The 19,538-nt window shown below is 45.6% G+C and overlaps 1 protein-coding gene across 1 annotated transcript; it reads right to left on the bottom strand.

The window, feature by feature from the left end:
- Positions 1 to 1,222: 1,222 nt before the first annotated feature.
- Positions 1,223 to 16,015, bottom strand: ENOPH1 (enolase-phosphatase 1). The gene is made up of 6 exons (XM_032224687.1): positions 15,724 to 16,015; positions 8,101 to 8,202; positions 6,204 to 6,406; positions 5,924 to 6,056; positions 3,500 to 3,623; positions 1,223 to 2,304 (listed from the first exon to the last, which is right to left on the bottom strand). Exons 1-6 carry the CDS (start codon positions 15,805 to 15,807, stop codon positions 2,165 to 2,167), a joined length of 786 nt encoding a protein of 261 aa, XP_032080578.1. The 5' UTR covers positions 15,808 to 16,015; the 3' UTR covers positions 1,223 to 2,164.
- Positions 16,016 to 19,538: the final 3,523 nt, after the last annotated feature.

Genomic DNA, 19,538 nt, shown 5'->3' with positions numbered 1-19,538 from the left:
CGATTCTAACAACATCTTGAAGTACTGGGAGGGCTGCCCACAACATACATAACAGAGAGGACATCAAATTTTGGAATTAAGACATTGTGTGTTCGCTCCCTTCCAGGCAGCCTACTAGATTCTCTGGACATTTCCAGTTAAATTGGGACGACATCTTAATGATTTCAGTACTTTATCCAGCTTTGCAGTTGTTACAATAGGCCCATTTCCAAGAAAGGCTGCTGGGGGTTCGCAGGGTTTCGGGAGAACTTCTAAGTAAGATTCTGTGCAGTTTGGAGAACCCCCCCCCCCAAATCCCACTCCTGGCTGGCCATGCCCACCCCTCCTAGGAGTCCCCATGCGGCTCATTTTGGATGCAGGTAATGGATGCAAGCCGCGCGCACGGGCTCGGGAACGGTGAAAAACTGGCCTACTGGAAGTTCAGGAAGGCCGGAAACGGGCCTGTTTCTGGCCTCTAGAAGGCCTTCGGAGCCTGGTTTCACCTTCCCGGAGACTCGAGGAAAGCCTCCGGATCCCGAGGCAGGCAAAAAAAACAGGAGGCCGACTAGGTCACGCCCACCCAGCAACCGGGCAGAGAACCCCTTGCTAAAATTTTTGAAAGCCCACCCCTGGCTGTAACTCCTAAATAGGTTGGGCGAATGGAAAAAAACAAGATTGGCGTGACTTCCGTTCAATAGGAATTGGGGATTGTTCCCCTTACATCATTAGTGAAAAGGAGCAGGGTTTGAGGAGACAAAATATTAGTTCTAGCAGAACATAAAATGCGCAACATGCTGAAGAGACCAGGACTTCCATTCTGGATTGCTGAAACGCCGGGGAGGCTTGGGGAAAAAAAAATCAACCAAATGGGAAGGAAGAGGGGGCAGTAAACCGTGGCACGACAAAACCGCGCTCGACTAAAGCGCGCCAGATTAAACCGCGTTGCTAACGTCATCAACAGGGCGACAACAGCGAGCGCGGAGAAAGAAGGGCGCTTTAAATAGCGCTTTGAAAGCAAGCCGATTCAACTTAAGGTAAGGGTTAGGTTTAGGGTTAGGTTAAGGGTTAGGGTTAGGTTAAGGGCTAGGATTAGGTTTAGGGTTAGGTTTAGGATTAGGTTTAGGGCGGTTAGGTGTAGGTTTAGGGGGGTTAGGTTTAGGGGTTAATTTTAGGTTTAGCGTTTACAGCGTGCTTCTGTCTGCGCTGTTGTCGCCCTGTGATGACGTCAGCTACGCGGTTTCGTCGAGTGCGCTTTAGTCGAACGCGGTTTTGTGGTGGAACCGTAGTAGACACTGAGACATGCTTACCCCTCTTGAAACGCTGCTCGTAAAAGGAACAAGTGAAGCCCCACAAAACGATTAAAGGTCTCCATTACACCTTCAAGTGCAATAGGTGAAGTACTAACCTGCAGGATTTAGAATGCAAATTTTATAGCAATTTGATCCCCGGGGGAAATTTTTTTTTTTTAAAAAGCACCCCCTTTCCTCCTTAGGTTAAGTAGGGCCACCTTTGAGGACTCATGCAACTCTTGCGACAAAGGATCAATCATGCCTTCCACATGCAAACATGTTCCGGTTGGCACAGACGTTCTGACTAGCTTGCATTTTTGATTCGGTTAATGCTGCCCGCGCTACTTCTTCCTTCCCTTTCCAGGACCAATCAATTCAGAGAGCTCAGCTTGCAACATTTTTCAACTATAAATAGTCTGGATTTCCCCTACGTTCCCTACAAACAAGAAGCACCGAAGACTTTGAAATCCTCCAATCAAGTGTGAACGCCAATAAAAGAGGAGAGTTTGTAGTATACACCCAAGAGAACATATCCCCTAAGGAAAGCCTCCACTGCTGGCCCCTTTGAACTGAATGGGAGGTGGGCTTTGTATCCCACCGGTTGACCTCAAAAAGACAGAAGGATCTTCTCGTTTTGAGATGCACCTCTTGACTCTTCCATGTGCCAATCCAAAGAAAAACCTTTGAGAGCTTCACTTGTCTACCATCACAGAACGGGCAAATTTTCCATCGGGTTCAATTATGTGTCATCGGGGGGGGGGGGGGGTCAGGCGCCCCATAGTTCTGTTTTCGGGACTCTTTCATCGCCGGCAGGAACGACGGTAAAACAGTAAGGATGATTTTCTCAGCTGCTCCTCTCTCTTTCCGCATCCCTTCCTTAATCCTAGGTGCAAACGTTAAGCAGAGGAGGGCAGGAACAGTTCGCTGAAAGAGGTTATGAGTCTGTAGTACGATTTCTCATCGTCCGTCAGTCCTGCGTTGCCCGGCCGGATCACTATGGCCACGTGCATGTCTGCTTCTTCGGCAGCATCTGCTTCTAAAGGACACAAAGCGTGACTCATTAGACAATAGTAATAGGATGTAGACTTATATACCGCTTCACAGTGCTTTACAGCCTTCTCTAAGTGGTTTACAGAGTCAGCCTCTTGCCCCCCAACAATCTGGGTCCTCATTTTACCCAGTGGCACAACAAAACCGTGCTCGTCAAAATAGCGGTGATAAAATCGCGTCGCTAAAGCCGCGATGTCATCACCGCGCGTCATCACCGCCGCGACAACAGCGCGGCGACAGAAGGGCGCTTTAAAACAGCGCGGCGGCAGAAAGTGGATTTAAATTAAGGTAAGGGTTAGGATTAGGTTTAGGGGTTTGTTTTAGGGTTAGGGTTAGGTTAAGTTAGGGTTAGGTTTAGGGTTAGGTTTAGGATGCTGAGTGCTTGGGAATGCACAGATTTGCCCTCCGCGATTATGTCATCGCGGTAGGGTCGCGTTTTTCCTTAGCACTTCGAACAGCGTGAATTAGTCTTTGCGCTTATGTCTCCGCGGATAAGGGCTTTGTGGATTTGTGGTGGAACCATTTTACCCACCTCGGAAGGATGGAAGGCTGAGTCAACCTTGAACCTGGTGAGATTCGAACTGCCAAATTGCAGGCAGCTGGCAGTCGGCAGAAGTAGCCTGCAGTACCGTACTCTAACCACTGTGCCACCATTGCTTATGGCCGGACAGCACTGAACTGTCTACTTCCAGGGTATCACCTGTTTGGTCCATGTACAGATAAGTCTTTCTCTCCGCAATTTCCACTAGTAGTTCGGGTGAACCGGTCTAAACCACCTGAATACCACCTCTGCAAGTCAGTTTTTTAAAAAAAATGTGGGATGAATTAAAATAGGGATATTCCCCCTTCCTTTTCTTTTTTGGCAATTTCTAACTCCGACACTGCGGAAGTAACACAGCAGACTTTAGTGGATTGTGGTTGCCGTAAAATCATGAGCCCGGACAGAGGTTTCCAAACTCCACCTGGTGGTGTCAAACATTCAACTCAATCAGTTTTAAATCCAATGAATCTCCTCTGCAGCTCTTACTCCCTAACAGGGGAATTACATAAGACAATTATTTTTGCAAAACTTTGCTCTACACCGCTGTTGACCTTCAGGACACGCGCTCCCGTCTTGCCACTAGCACCAATTAGACATGTACCCTCTCACCACACCAGGGAGCACCCACTAGCTTTATTACCTCGAGTGACATCCGTCAAGAATAGTACATTGTTTGTGGCACATCCAATGCTTGCAGCAATCCGCTGATAGCTCTCGCTGTCCACTTTAGGTCCTATCTTGGTGTCAAAGTGACCATCAAAAAGCTGAGAGGGGGAAGGAGAACATTACAGAATAGCAGAATTGGAAGGAACCTTGGAGGTCATCTAATCCAACCCCCTTGCTCAACCAGGAAACCTTATATCATTTGAGGCAAATGGCTGTCCAATCTCTTCTTTAAAAGTTCCAGTGGATTAATAACAACTTCTGAAGGCAAGTTGTTCTACTGATTAATTGTTCTAGCTGTCAGGAAATTTCTCCTAAGTTCTAGGTTACTTCTCTCCTTGAATAGTTTCCACCCATTCCATCTTGTCCTTCCTTCAGCTGCTTTGGAGAATAGCTTGACTCCCTCTTCTTTGTGGCAGCCCCTGAGATATTGGAAGACTGCTGTCATGTCACCCTTAATCCTGCTTTTCATTAAACTTGACATACCCAGTTCCTGCAACCCGTTCTTCATATGTTTTAGTCTCCAGTCCCCTAATCATCTTTGTTGCTCTTCTCTGCACTCTTTCTAGAGTCTCCACATCCTTTTTTTATATTGTGGTGACCAAAACTGGATGAAATATTACAAAAAGAACACCTAGTTCTTAGTTTTATTCCCCCAAAAATCCTCTTGAGGTAAGCAACACTAAGACTCACCCAAAATCAGTCGAGGAATTTTTATGGCGGAGGACAGACTAGAGCAGGGGTGTCAAACTCAAGGCTCATGGGCCGGATCCGGCCTGCGGGATACTTAGATCTGGCCTGCCGTACCACCCTGGAAAGGACTGGCCCACAGGGCCTTTGCCAGCAAAAACAGAGCTTGGGAGGGCTGTGCGTGGCCCTCCTAGGCCCCGTTTTTGGCTGCAACAGCCTCCTGCAGCCCTCTGCCAGCAAAAATGGAGCTCAGGAGGAGGGGGGGCTGTGCGGTTGCAGGAGGCCGTCTCAGCAGAAAACGGGGCCTGAGTTCTGTTTTCACTGGCAGAGGTCTAGCAAAACAAATTAAAAGCAAAACATTTTGAGCACGAAAGAAGTGACAGGAAAGGAGAAAGGGAAAGACAAAGAAAAAGAAGGAAAGAAGGCAAGGAAGGAAAAAGAAGGAAAGAGGGGAAGGAAGAAGAGGAAAAGGAAGGAAGATTATAATGACAGTGAGGGAGGGTCTGAGGGAAGTCCTGTGTTAGCACTTGGGACACCACAGGTGCCTCTGACACGAGTGATGTCAAGCTGGCCACGCCCAGCCGGCCTCCCGAGGTCAAACACAACCCTGCTGTGGCCCTCAATGAAATCGAGTTTGACACCCCTGAACTAGTAACTTGGGATTCCTATGGTTCTAGTCCAACACCTTAAACACTATACCACAATGGCTGCCTTTGTGATATTACTGTTGTTGTAGAGGCAGAAAGTCTATTTTTGGCAGGGAAACCCTGGAAGAGCATCTGTGTGAGCATCTGGATCATCTGTTTGACTGTATATCCCAAAAGTGCTTTTCCAAAAAAAACAACTGGACTTCCTTGTGGTTTTTTTTCCCCTTCGAAAACATTTTGCTTCTCATCCCAAGAAGCTTCTTCGGTTCTAGATGAATGGCGAGGAAGGGAAGGATTTACACTCTTTGGAGTCATCTGGTTGTTAGCCCTCTGAAATTGAACAGCCCCCTCTCAACAGAGGGGAAGGGATAATATATCACTGTCTACAACACAAGTTGTTTCAGCAGTCTCAAGAAGGTTCCACACCAGCGCTGTGTTTTACATTTTGTTACCACCGGTTTGCCGTGCGACCCCCCCCCCCCAACGCGCTTGCTTCACCCCTTTCGTGCATGTGCCTGGCCTCAAAAATGTGCCTAAATAGGTCGGCATAGAGCCGGAATGGGTAGGCGGGCCCACCTGCATTTTCCGCTAGCGGTTCAGGTGAACCGGATGAATCTCACCGGCTCAGGGTTGACTCAGCCTTCCATCCTTCCGAGGTGGGTAAAATGAGGACCCAGATTGTGGGGGCGATATGCTGACTCTGTAAACCGCTTAGAGAGGGCTGAAAGCCCTATGAAGCGGTATATAAGTCTAACTGCTATTGCCCTTGCTACCCTGAATCAAGATTTATCAAGATAAATTTACAAGTGGCCTCAATACCCTCAGAGAGCTAAAGACAGATCTTCAGAGGGCTAACGACCAGCTGGCTGCGAAGAATATAAATCCTTCCATTCCTCACCATTCATTCAGAACTGAAGAAGCTTCTTGGGCGAGAAGTGAAATGTTTCCAAAAGAAAAAAACAACAAGTCCAGTGGTCCTTTTTTTATTTTTAAAAAAGCACCTTTGGGACAACCATGACCTGGATGATTGAGAATCTCCCTAGACATTTAGACTCTATACTTACCTCTAAAATATCACCTTCTGTAGAATTCCCAAATAGAAGCTTTTGAGCCTCCACGCTCCCAGAGGAATAAATATAAACCTTTCTTCCTGCTTCTTTCCACTTTTTCACTGCGGGAACGACGTCCTTAAAGAATCTGCAATGGGCCGGGCAAGGGATGGAGACAGAATTGTTGAAGAGGCAATGAACCAGCTTTCCTCACCAATATTTTAAGTCATCACTGGAAGCTGATGCTAATCGTGTCCGCTAAGCAGTGAACAGCAAATGGCGCAGTGATACTCACTCTCCCTTCAGGCGGCCATTTTCGTAGGCCGCTCTCCATATGTGGCCCTGGAGCTCTTTCAAAGCGGTGGTCTTCCTATCCAAAGACATCTGCCAGAAGACATTGTCTATCACGGCCTGGATGACCCGTTCGACCTCCTCTTCTCCATCCCTGGTTTCCAGTGGGATAGGTACCACTCCCTCCATATGAGAGTCTTCTTCAGCCTAAGGAAATCAAAACAGAAAACAAGCAAGGGGATAGGGTTAGGGTTAAGACTTCCCCAAGCTGCCCTTTTCTTTCTCCTGGCCCCGCCGACAAGGGAGGAAGAAGGCCAGGCTTGGGGGATGGCCCCCACCCTGCAAGAGCCGCCCCCTGCCATTCTCTCTCAGCCCTCTTTGCTGGCGGCTGTAGCAAATGTACCGCGACGAAGGCGGAATGCTGTTGCAATGCAAAGGCAAGTGCAGGGGCGCTTCACTGCCGCACTAAGGCTCCGACTATGCCATTGCCGTGAAAGCACGACAGCTCTTTCATCCCTCTGCCATGACAGGGAGCTACAGCCGAGGGCTCAAAGAGCCGCATGCGGCTCCGGAGCCACAGGTTGCCGACCCCTGGCCCAAGGAGATACAACTGGCAGGACCCAGGAGAAGAGCCTTCTCGGTGGTGGCTCCCTCCTTCTGAAATATCATCTCTTCAGAAATTAGATGGGCTCCCACTTTGATGTTTTTTCGTAAGGACCTGGACACTCATTTTTTCCCAGCGGGCCTGAGGAACTCAAAAGTGGAATGGACCTCATCAAATGCTTCATTTAACTGTTTATTGTTGCTCGGGGGTGGTGGTGGTTTGGTGAGGGGTTATTGGTATTTTTATCTATTTTATTTATTTTATTTTATATTCTGTGTTTTTAATGCTTGCAATAAAACGTTGCTGTGAGTGAGTAGGTGGCTATATACATTTTCTAAATAAATAACCTGAAATTTTCTGACAAGAGAGGGCAATCAACCAATGGAACAGAAGTTGCCTCCAGAAGTTGTGGTCACTGAAGTCACTGAACATCACTGAAGTTTTTTAAAAGAGGCTGGGCAACCATTTGTCTGAAATGGGATAGGGTTTCCTGCCTGAGCAGGGGGTTGGACTAGAAGACCTCCAAGGTCCCTTCCAACTCTGTTATTTTGTAATCCTGTCCATATCAGACTGGCATGAAAAGAGCCAGAGTTGTGTTGAGATACCATATTTTTCAGCGTATAAGACGCACCAAGATTTTGAAGAGGCACATTAAAAAAAAAGTTTTTGCACTCAACACACCTCCCAGAAAACGGCTACGTTTTTTTGTCCAAAAAAAAAGAGGGTATGCATAACCTTTAGGAGGCTTATAGAGTGTTCCTTGGGGTTGGAGGGGGGCAAAAATGAGCAAAATACTGCCCATTTTTTGTCAACAAAAGGGCATGCATAGCATTTAGGAGGCTTATAGAGTGCCCCTGGGGGCTGAGGGAGCAAAAACGAACAAACAACGGCCCATTTTTCGCTCATTTTAGCCCTCCCCAGCCCCCAGGAGCACTTTGGAAGCCTCCTAAAGGCTATGCATGGCCATTTTTGCAAAGCGGGCGGAGTTTCAAGAGGCAAAAAATGCTGTATTCTGTGTATAAAACACATCCAGATTTTCACCCTCTTTTCGGAGGGAAAAAGGTACATCTTAGACCAGTGTTTCTCAACCTTGGCAACTTGAAGATGTCTGGTCTTCAACTCCCAGAATTCCCCAGCCAGCATTTGCTGGCTGGGGAATTCTGGAAGTTGAAGTCCAGACATCTTCAAGTTGCCAAGGTTGAGAAAACACTGTCTTAGACTGTGAAAAATACGGTAAGTGGCTTTACAAATATTTTAAATTAAATAAATAATGAAGGAGAGATGTCCAGGGCTCTACCTGTTTTCTCAGCAGGCCAACATCTTGCTGGCACTCTTCTTCTTCCCAGTGGGTGTCCAGATAATCCCGAATATTTTCCCTGATGTAAGGAAACAAAATATCCTGGGGACACAATAAAAAGATATTGGTGTTTTAAGCTACTGTGGACATTTGTTTGGAAACAACATTGGACCCTTGGGGCATCTTCAAAAGCGTTGATTATCCAATACTATTAATTTAGTCACTTCACCAAAATCTCTACAATTTAATTCTTGGAAGAGAAATTTAAACACATGTAGCCAGGGAAAACTTAGTGGGAACAAAGATGAAAAAGAAACAGAATCTTTTTGAGAGTACATTATACATTAATAAATGCAGATTTTTGGGGGGGGAGTTTTATTGTTTGTTTACTTCTTTTTTAATTATATAAAATCTAAAAGAAAAAAGAAATTAAGGGCGGGAAAGGGAACAGTGGAGTGAGATAGAAGGGGGAAAAAGGAAGAAAAGGGGGCATTAACTTCCAACCCTTCCTAGCACGGGGTGAGATAAACACACTGGAGGCTCAACTTTTTGCTTTTACACATTAGTAAATGTAAAAGTTCCCCTTGCGCATGTGTGCTAGTTGTTCCCGACTCTAGGGGGCAGTGCTCATCTCCGTTTCAAAGCCGAAGAGCCAGCGCTGTCCGAAGACGTCTCCGTGGTCATGTGGCCGGCATGACTAAACGCCGAAGGTGCACGGAACGTTGTTATCTTCCCACCAAAGGTGGTTCCTATTTTCCTATTTGCATTTTTACATGCTTTCGAACTGCTAGGTTGGTAGAAGCTGGGACAAGTAACAGGAGCTCACTTCGTTATGCGGCGCTAGGGATTTGAACTGTCAAACTGCCAACCTTTTCTGACTGAGAAGCTCACTTTTAGCCACTGCGTCCTATACATGCTGTAAATACATGCACTCAAATTTTGAACAGCTGGTTGTTGAGATGCTGTGATTATAAATACAAAGACCGCTAGAGGTTTTCGCGGGTGTTAGTATGTAGGTCTTTGGTTGTTCGGGTTTTCTCCCGCGTAAATTTGGAAGTGTCTTGGCGACGTTTCGACGAAGTCTCATTCGTCATCTTCAGGCTTTGTGCTTCCAAGACACTTCCAATTTTACGCGGGAGAAAACCCGAACAACCAAAGACATATACATACAACCAGGGGTTGTAAAAATCTAATAGATACCTTTCACCCTGGTTTCGCTGATAACGGATAAGAGCCTGTTGCCTAATGGCTAAGAAGTCTGCCTAGTATGTAATATAGCCCAGGTTCAAATCCCAGTAAGGGTATGGCTAGTTGATGAGAGCTAAATAGCTTGAAATAGATCTATACTAGTCTCCCTTTATTTATTTATCAGCAGAAATAAACACACACACACACACACACATATGTACGTACACACACACACACACACACACACACACATATATTCCAGCAGACAGTACACCTTTCAATTAGCTGCATAATTAAACGCTGAATCAACAACTGTAAGTGCTATTCTTAAACATTAAAAAGCCTATAATTTGGGGGGACATCTCTATGAGATATTAAACTAAGATTGATCACGTCTGCCAGATCTCCATGTCCAGGTCTACTGGGCTTACCAGGTGACCATGATGTGACCTTCATGTTAAATAAGTAACGTATGTTCAGGTTGGCTGCTCGCGCTTGAAAAGCAAACCATGGGGAAAATTAATTCTATACAAGAGACCTTCTTAAAGTTATAAAGGTCAATGGAAACAAAGCCCAATTTGGGGCAATCCAAAAGTGATTACTTCCATCCCTGCTTGACTAATTGTGCCGATGACCTATACGTGCATTGGATTTTAGGAAACAATACTTTTTTTTTGGGGGGGGGGGTGTCGATCCCAAAGGTGATTTTTTTAAAGACACCACTGGACTTTCTGGCTTTTCTTGAAGATATTTCACTTCTCATCCAGGAAGCTTCTTCAGCTCTGATGCCAAAGTGCATCGCTAAATGTCTATGAAGATTCTCAGTCATCCAGGTCATGGTTATCCCAAAGGTGCTTTTTCAAGAGGCAACTGAACTTTCTTGGTTTTTTATTCTGGCTTTTCTTTGAAGATGGTCCAGGAAGCTTCTTCAGCTGTCAATTTCATGGATGAGAAGCAAAGTGCCTTTAAAGAGAATCCAGAAAGTCCTGTTGCCTCTTGAAAAAAAAAAGCACCTTTGGGAAAACCATGATCTGGTTGACTGAGAACCTCCACAGACATTAGGTTGATGTGAGACATGTATTTAAGACCATGTACTGCAGTGGTGGGTTTCAAAATTTTTTAGAACTTCTTCTGAAGGTGTGGCCTGCTTTGTGGGAGTGGCTTGCTGGCCATGTGACCGGGTGGGAGTGGCTTGGCCGTCATGTGACTGGATGGGCATGGCCAATTTGTAAAATGTGGTGAAACTCACTTAACAACGCTCTTGCTTAGCAACCAAAATGTTGGCTCAGAAACTCTGGCATTGAAGTCTTAAAGCTGTCAAGTTACAAGACCCTTGCACCCCTAACCCTTCAGAAAAAAAAACAACCCCAGGGGTGTTCAAACTTGACAGCTTTAAGACTTGTTGACTTCAACTACCAGAATTCCTCCTCTGGCTCTTCATCTTGATGATATGCGGACGGACGGGGGGAGGTAGCTGGAACTGTTTCTAAACGGCACTGTAGATTTGTGGAACCCCTTTTATAGAAGAGGTTAGAACTGGCAGGAACCCACCCCTGATGTACTGTCTTTGAGAATAGAAACATAATTCACCCTCTTTAGTAAGTTCCTTTAAATTAAATTCCATGCCAATACACATTCTCACCCAGTAACTCTGGACCAGGCATGAACAACTTGTGGCCCAGAGGCCATATGAGACCCTGGACAGCTAGTAATGCAGCCACAGAAGATATAAAACTTAAAAAATAGCCAGAGTGGCGCAGTGGTTAGAGTGCCATACTGCAGGCTACTTTGGCTGACTGCCGGCTGCCTGCAATTTGGCAGTTCGAATCTTTCCAGGCTCAAGGTTGACTCAGCCTTCCATCCTTCCGAGGTGGGTAAAATGAGGACCCAGATTGTTGTGGGCAAGAGGCTGACTCTGTCAACCGCTTAGACAGGGCTGAGAGAGAGCTTGCCTCCAGAAGTTGTGAATGCCCCAACACTGGAAGTTTTTAAGCAGATGTTGGATAGCCATTTGTCTGAAACGGTATAGGGTTTCCTGCCTAGGCAGGGGGTTGGACTAGAAGACCTCCAAGGTCCCTTCCAACTCTGCTATTGTATCGTATTGTAAAGCACTGTAAAGCGGTATACAAGTCTAAGTGCTATTGCTAAAAAATAAAAGACACATGCACACAGGCACACACATTATATATTTTGTATGTGGCCCAAGACAATTCGTCTCCACTCAATGTGGCCCAGGCAAGCCAAAAAGCTGGACAACTGTGATTTAGATGCTTGCATGGAATAGACCTTCTGGAAGAAAACATGATAAAAATACATCTCTTTAATTTAGGAAACAACTCCAGGTGGTATTCAACTTATGAGCACAACTGACCTCAAAATTTGTCGCTAAGCAAAACATTTTGATAAGTGAATTTCACCCCCCATTTTAACACCTTTCTTGCCATCGTGGTTAAAGCAAAATCACTGTAGCTGATTGAATTAGTAACATGGTTGCTAAGTAAATCTGGCTTCCTCGTTGACTTTGCTGACCTCATGGCTTGACTACTGCAGCTAGCTCTACACGGACTGCCCATGAAGACAAACTGGGGGCTGAAACAGATCCAGAAGCAGCAGAGCAGCAGCTGTAGGCAGGAATTGGCCATGCCTCAGTATGCCCGTGTTAACACCCCTGCTTTGCGAACTGCACAGGTAGACAAGTTCGCTTCCAAGGGTTCCACCACAAAACCGCGTTCGACTAAACTGCGCAGCTGACATCATCAACAGCACGACAACAGCGCGGAGACAAAAGCACGCTGTAAACGCTAAACCTAAAATTAACCCCTAAACCTAACCCTAATCCTAAACGTAACCCTAAACCTTAACCTAATCCTAATCCTAACACTTAACCTAACCCTAAACCTAACCCTAACCCTTAACCTAACCCTAACCCTTAACCTAACCCTAAACCTAACCCTAAAGCTAACCCTTACCTTAAGTTGAATCCGCTTGCTTTCAAAGCGCTATTTAAAGCGCCCTTTTTTCTCCGCGCTTGCTGTTGTCGCCCTGTTGATGACATCAGCGACGCGGTTTAATCGGGCGCGGCTTAGTCGAGCGCGGTTTTGTCATGCCATGGCTTCCAGGTACGATTCAAGGTCTGCCGATTAAGCTCTACCTGGCCTAGAGCCCGGTTACTTGAAGGAAGAAACACCAAACTCCTGTAGTATCAGGTCAGCCAATTGGCTCTGGAGCATCTTCTCCATAGCAATACCTCCCCCCACCCCCCATTGTATAATCTATATCAATCATGCCATTGTATTGCTGTCCATAATTGTTTCTTTGTAGTGCTACTATGATGTCTTTTCCTAAATGGAAGGCGTTACTTTGCAGTGCAATGTATGTGCAAAGGGAAAAAGGCTGCAAACTTTGCAGACCCCGGAAAGAAAATAACAGCAGATCCCTTAGTCCAGTGGTTTTCAACTTGTAGGTCAGGACCCTTTTGGAGGCCGAATGACCCTTTCACAGGGGTCGCCTAAGACCATCGGAAAACACATGTTTTCGAAAAAAAATACAGAAAACACAAAATAATTTTATGGTTGGGGGTCCCCACAACATGAGGAACTGTATTAAAGGGTCACGGCATTAGGAAGGTTGAGACCCACTACCTTAGAGTATTCCTTGATTCATTTAGCGGCCATTCAAAATTGCGACATCATTGGGGAAAAGTGACCTATGACCCTTTTTCACACTTAGGATTGTTGTCACTTGACCTCAGCCACACATTTATGACCGTTGTGATGTCCCAAGATTGTTGTTGTTAGTTGTGAAGTTGTGTCCGACCCATCGTGACCCCATGGACAACGTTCCTCCAGGCCTTCCTGTCCTCTACCATCCTCCGGAGTCCATTGAAGCTCACGCCGACTGCTTCGGTGACTCCATCCAGCTACCTCATTCTCTGTCGTCCCCTTCTTCTTTTGCCCTCCGTCGTTCCCAGCATGAGGCTCTTCTTCAGTGAGTCCTTCTTTCTCATTAGGTGGCCAAAGTACTTGAGTTTCATCTTCAGGATCTGGCCTTCTAAAGAGCAGTCAGAGTTGATCTCCTCTAGGACTGACCGGTTGGATCTGAGCTTGATCCTCTAGGACTGACTCGAGATCGTGCGATCTCATTTTGTGATTTTCTGACAAGCAAAGTCAATGGATAAACCCGATTCCCTTTACAGCCATGTTACTAACTTAACTGCAATAATTCACTGAACAACTGTGGCAGGAAAAGTGGTAAAATGGGGCAAAACTCACTTAAGAAATACCTCACTTTGCAACATAAATTCTGGACTCAATTGTGGTCGTAAGTCAACACTCACTCTAATCAGAAAGTCAATTCCTAGCTATTATATCTTCCTCGCTTTCCATGGTAATATGTCCACAGAGGCACTGCAATTTACTGCCCAATAAATATGCACTGAGCTATTCCGGTACTTGAAAAGCCAATGCAGTTAATGTATTAAGACTGGTATTGGAGAAATCCAGGTTCCGCTCTCCGTCAGCCCAACTTATCTCTCAGGATTGGTGGTGTGGAAAAAAAATGGGAAGACCAATATAAAACATAATTTAATCATTCTTTTTCCATTTCAAAGCAACAATATAGGCTTAGAGTCTCAGACCGAATTGCACGAAGCGATCATTTAATAATGCTTTATTAAATGTCTTAGAGTTGGCTGGTTTCATCCTGCACACCGCATCAAATCATATCCATCTATCCATCCTTCTTTCTAGCCCAGCCAAATTTTGCATCTATCAGTATATAGATGATCAGCAAACATTCAACTGCATGGCCAAAATGAGGTTTAAAAAGTAATCTTTACAGTACATAACACAAAAAGAAAAGTGTTTTTTTAAAAAAAACCCACAACTCACATAATTTTATCTTCCCTTAAGTAAAAGCTACCAAACAGTTAATCTTTTTGCCTAGAACTTCAATCAATTTCAATTAAGATCAAGCCAGTCAGTCCTAGAGGAGATCAACCCTGACTGCTCTTTAGAAAGCCAGATCCTGAAGAGGAAATTGAAATACTTTGGCCACCTAATGAGAAGGAAGGACTCACTGGAGAAGAGCCTCATGCTGGGAAAGATGGAGGGCAAAAGAAGAAGGGGACGACAAAGAAGGAGGTGGCTGGGGAATTCTGGGAGTTGAAGTCCACCCATCTTCAAAATTGCCAACATTTGAAAAACACTGTCCTGCACTGTTTGTTTGTTTGTTTATTTCATTTGTATGCCGCCCTTTTCCCCAAGGGGACTCAGGGCGGCTCACAACTCAAACAAGGGAAGGGGGATACAGACAATTAGACAACAACAACACAACAATACATAATTTAAAAGCGCAACAATCATACCATTCGAGATAGGGGCAACGATTCTTTAGCCCCAGGCCTGTCGGAACAGCCAGGTTTTTAGGGCTATGCAGAAGGCCTGGAGGGTGGTGAGGGTTCGAATCTCCACGGGGAGTTCGTTCCAGAGGGTCGGAGCAGCCACAGAGAAGGCTCTCCTCCGGGTAGTCGCCAGTCGACACTGGCCGGCGGATGGAATTCGGAGGAGGCCTAATCTGTGGGATCTAATCGGTCTATTGGAGGTGATTGGCAGCAGGCGGTCTCTCAAGTACCCAGGTCCAATACCATGAAGGGCTTTATAGGTGACGACTAGCACCTTGAAGCGTATCCGGAGACCAATAGGCAGCCAGTGCAGCTCGCGGAGGATAGGTGTAACGTGGGTGAACCGAGGTGCACCCACGATCGCTCGCGCGGCTGCATTCTGGACAAGCTGAAGTCGCCGAATACTCTTCAAGGGCTGCCCCATGTAGAGCACCCATGTTACTCTCAACCAAACCACAGGAGATACAGCCAGGCAGGCATAATTTCCACCCTGCCTTGATTTTGTTGGCACTCATGCCAGGGGGCGTATTAACTTTCCCCTGCAAAACAACCGTGCAAGGTAGGCTGGGCTGAATGATTTGATTCCAATCCATCAAACCCAGCCAGGTTTCACTGCTTCAAGAGAAGGACTGGAATTCAGAGCCTGTGTGTGTTGTGTGTGTGTGTGTGTACACCTAATCCAGCATCTTCCCCACTAACACTTAAAACGCGTGGGCGCCCCCCCATCCTCAAGTGTTTTAAAAGAAGGCCAGACTAAAGGAGATATGCCCCTCTCCCCCAATTCCCACGCGCGTTCAGTTTAGGCAGGGCAAAACAAGGCGGCTTAGGGGAGGGGGTTGGACTAGATGACCTACAAGATCCCTTCCAACTCCTGTTCATCTGTACCTGCTTCCCGCGAGAGGAAGGCACGAGGGTTTTTGCAATAGCCCCGTCTACACACGCCCCCTCCCCACCAAATGCCCCCCTTTTCCTACAAGCCTCAGGATCGCAACCTACGCAACTACACCCCCCCCCCCAAAAAAAACACACCTCACCTTGACAAACGTGATGGGAGTAGTGGTGCCTTCCACGTCGAGCAAAAACACGCTGACTTCCGCGGGGACCGTGAAGCCCACCATGTCCCCGGCTGGAAGCTTTTACGGCTCGATGTCCCCGGAGGGAACGAGGGTGGGGTGGACGCGGGAACCGACGGGACCTGGGGGAAATTTCCTTGGGAATCGGAGGAGGGGGTTGGTTTGCAGCCGCGCCGGGGAAATGAAAAGCTTCCGGAGGCGACTTCTGCGAGAGAGGCGGCGCTGCCACGAGCCCCTCCGCGAGCACGAGCGGAGGGCGGAGACCCACGTGGCTGGAAGGGGAGCCGCCGCAGCGGCCGGATCGCCGCGCTCTGATTGGTGGCTACAAATGGGGAAAAAGAGAGCGAGCGAGCGAGTGAGCGTGTGTGTGTGTGTGTGTGTGTGTGTGTGTGTGTGTGAGAGAGAGAGAGAGAGAGAGGTGTGTGTCTGCAACCGTTTATTGCGGCCGGAGAGAGGGAAGTTGCGGGGGGGGGGTTGCAAGCCTAATATTCCTAATATTCCCTTGTATTTCATGTATTCATAATTACAATAGAATAGAATAGGATTGGCACAGCATAGAATAAATTAGAATACAATAGAATAGAATAGAAATAGCATAGAATGATACAGAACACAATAAAAAATAGCATAGCATAGGATAAGATATAGAATACAATAGAAATAGCATGGCATAGCATAGGATAAGATATAGAATAGAATAGAAATAGCATAGCATAGAATGATATAAAATAGAATAGAAAAAGCATAGCATAGAGTAAGATATAGAATAGAAATAGCATGGCATAGGATAAGATATAGAATAGAATAGAAAAAGCATAGCATAAAGATATAGAATAGAAATAGCATGGCATAGGATAAGATATAGAATAGAAAAAGCATAGCATAGAGTAAGATATAGAATAGAAATAGCATAGCATAGAATGATATAGAATAGAAATAGCATGGCATAGCATAGGATAGCGAATAGAATAGAAAAAGCATAGCATAGAGTAAGATATAGAATAGAATAGAAATAGCATAGCATAGAATGATATAGAATAGAAAAAGCATAGCATAGAGTAAGATATAGAATAGAATAGAAATAGCATAGCATAGAATGATATAGAATAGAAAAAGCATAGCATAGAGTAAGATAGAATAGAATAAGATAGAATAGAATAATTTCTTAGCCAAGTGTGATTGGACACACAAGGAATTAGTCTTTGATGCATACGATCTGAGTATACATAAAAAGACAAGATACATTGTCAAGAATCTTAAGGTAAGACACTTATAGTCATAGGGAACAAATAAGCAATCAGGAAACAATATAAATCGTAAGGGTACAAATAACAAAGTTACAGTCATACAGGCATAAGTGGGAGGAGATAGGAACGATGAGAAGACTAATAGTAATAGTAATGCAGCCTTAGTGAATAGTTTGACAGTGGTGAGGGAATTATTTGTTTAGCAGAGTGATGGTGTTGGGGGGACTGTCCTTGTGTCTAGTTGTCTTGGTGTGCAGTGCCCTATAGCGTAGTTTTGAGGGTAGGAGTTGAAACAATTTATGTCCAGGATGCAAGGGGTCTGTAGATATTTTCACGGCCCTCTTTTTGACTCGTGCAGTGTACAGGTCTCAATGGAAGGCAGGTTGGCAGCAATGGTTTTTTTTCTGCAGTTCGGATTATCCTCTGAAGTCTGCGTCTGTTTTGTTGGATTGCAGAATCATGTTTAGACTTCTATCTGTTACTCCATTCGTGCTTGACGGAATAAAATCAGTCAATAAAATAAAAATAAATACAATAAATGCCCCCCCCCCCCAAAAAAGCGCGTAAACTGCTGTGCGTTTCCCTAGTTCTTCTCTTGGGAGGGTTTTTTTTTTTTTTTTTTTTTGCATCTTGCCTCGGACTTGCACGAGACGCCGGGTGCAAGGCTGTTGCACGCGGCTCTCGGTGCAAATCCCGCGGAGGGGGCTATTCCCGCCCCCCTCTCCCGTTTGCGCAGGCTTCCTTCGTGCCCGGGACTCCAGTCCAGCCCCCCCCCCCCCAAAAAAAAGCTTGCAATATTTCCTGGTTGGAAGAGGCGAGTTTATTAAAAAATAAAATAAAGGCCACCATGCTTGGCCAGGAAACGATGATTTCTGGGCGTGCGTGTGTGTGCGCGCGCGTGCTTGCAGGGTGCAACGGGCGTGCAAAAGGCTGCCGTGGCCCTCGATCGTATCCAAGAGAGGAGAGACTCGGCCTTAATTACACACCCACCCGCGCGCTTCGAGGAAGGAGCCCCTTCCCGAAACTCGGCGCGAGGTTAAAAGGGAGCCCGCGCGTGAACGTGCACGCCCCGAACGACCATGTTGTGTAAGGCGAGCGGCCATTTTCCCAGTGCGTGTGCATGCGCCTGTGTCTTGTGTCTATTTATATCGATTTGCGTGTGTAAAATGGATCGAGCACGAGGGGGGGGGGCGCGAAGGCGTCTTGGCGTGCTGCGGAGCGTCCTTGGGGGTTTCCTCCTAAGGAAAGACGGTGCTTTTCAAAAGTTGCGCGTGGAAGGGCAGAGTTTTGCCCATTGGACCGCGTTGCACGGGGTGGTGGTAGGTGGTGGTGGTACGCGAACCGTGGAATTGGTCCTGCGCCCTTGGAAAGGGCTGCGAAAGCGAAGAGCTGGCCTCTTCGATCAGAAGGGGATCAGAACGGGGGGGGGGGGGCTGCCCTGCGCATCTTTGAAGCCCGATTTCCAATTCTTCTGAATCCGAAATGTCTAAAACAAACTTTTGTCGACCGCGCAAGGAAGGCTATTTGAAGCCTCTACATCCCTTCCTTCCTTCCTGGCTTTGGAAACGGTGCAGTTAATACTGTGATACTTCAAGGTGGGTTAAAACTTCATGGTGCCTGGTTTTTAGGGGGATGTCTAAACTCTAAAGACATTTCTGATGCTTCAGGAGTTTTGCTTGAAAGGGTGCCCAGCTGCTGAAAAGGAGACCATTTAAAAAAAAAAAATTAAGCCATTTTCTTCATTTTATATCACAATTTTCATCTTTTCAACGCTTGGGTATTAGTATACCTCATATGTACATACAGGTCGTTTTTGTTTTTCTTCCCTTTTTACATACATAACACATTCCTTTATAACTGCTAGCTAGAAGTTAGCAACATACTTTAATCTACACTGCAGTTGTTATAGTTATGTACTTACACACGCTTTTGTCACAAGGAGAGGAGACCATTTTTGACTGCCATGCTAAATAAAAGTGAAAGCCAGTTTCGCTTTCGCACACGAGGCGTTTGAAGAGGTTGTGCCTGCGGGTTTTAAAAAAAAAATATAATTGTATATTATACAACCCTTGGTTGTATAAACAGGCATAGAATAAAAAAGTATTAGTACCGCTTTATAAAGTCTTAGTAAAGCCGTTTCTGGAATACTGCATCCAGTTTTGGGCACATTACCAAAAAAATAAAACATGTTGAGATTTTGGAAAAAGTGCAAAGAAGAGTAGCTAAGATGATTAAGGGCTTGGAGGCTAAAATATGTGAAGAAAGGTTGTAGGAATTGGGTATGGTTAGTCTAGAGAAAACGGAATAGAATAAGCATAGCATAGCATAGAATAAAATTCGTTATTGGCCAAGTGTGATTGGACACACAAGGAATTTGTCTGGTGCATATACTCTCAGTGTACATAAGGAAAAAATAAAATACAATACATTCATCAAGAATCGTAAGATACAAAACTTAGAGATAGTCATAGGTTACTAATAAGCAATCAAATTATACTAGAAAACAAAACTATCATTATCATTTATTAT

This window comes from Thamnophis elegans, chromosome 9 (genome assembly GCF_009769535.1).
Source record: "Thamnophis elegans isolate rThaEle1 chromosome 9, rThaEle1.pri, whole genome shotgun sequence".
In the NCBI taxonomy this organism is placed as follows: Eukaryota; Metazoa; Chordata; class Lepidosauria; order Squamata; family Colubridae; genus Thamnophis; species Thamnophis elegans.
The sequence above is the reverse complement of the archived record's forward strand: the minus strand, read 5'-3'. Positions and strand labels throughout refer to the sequence as shown.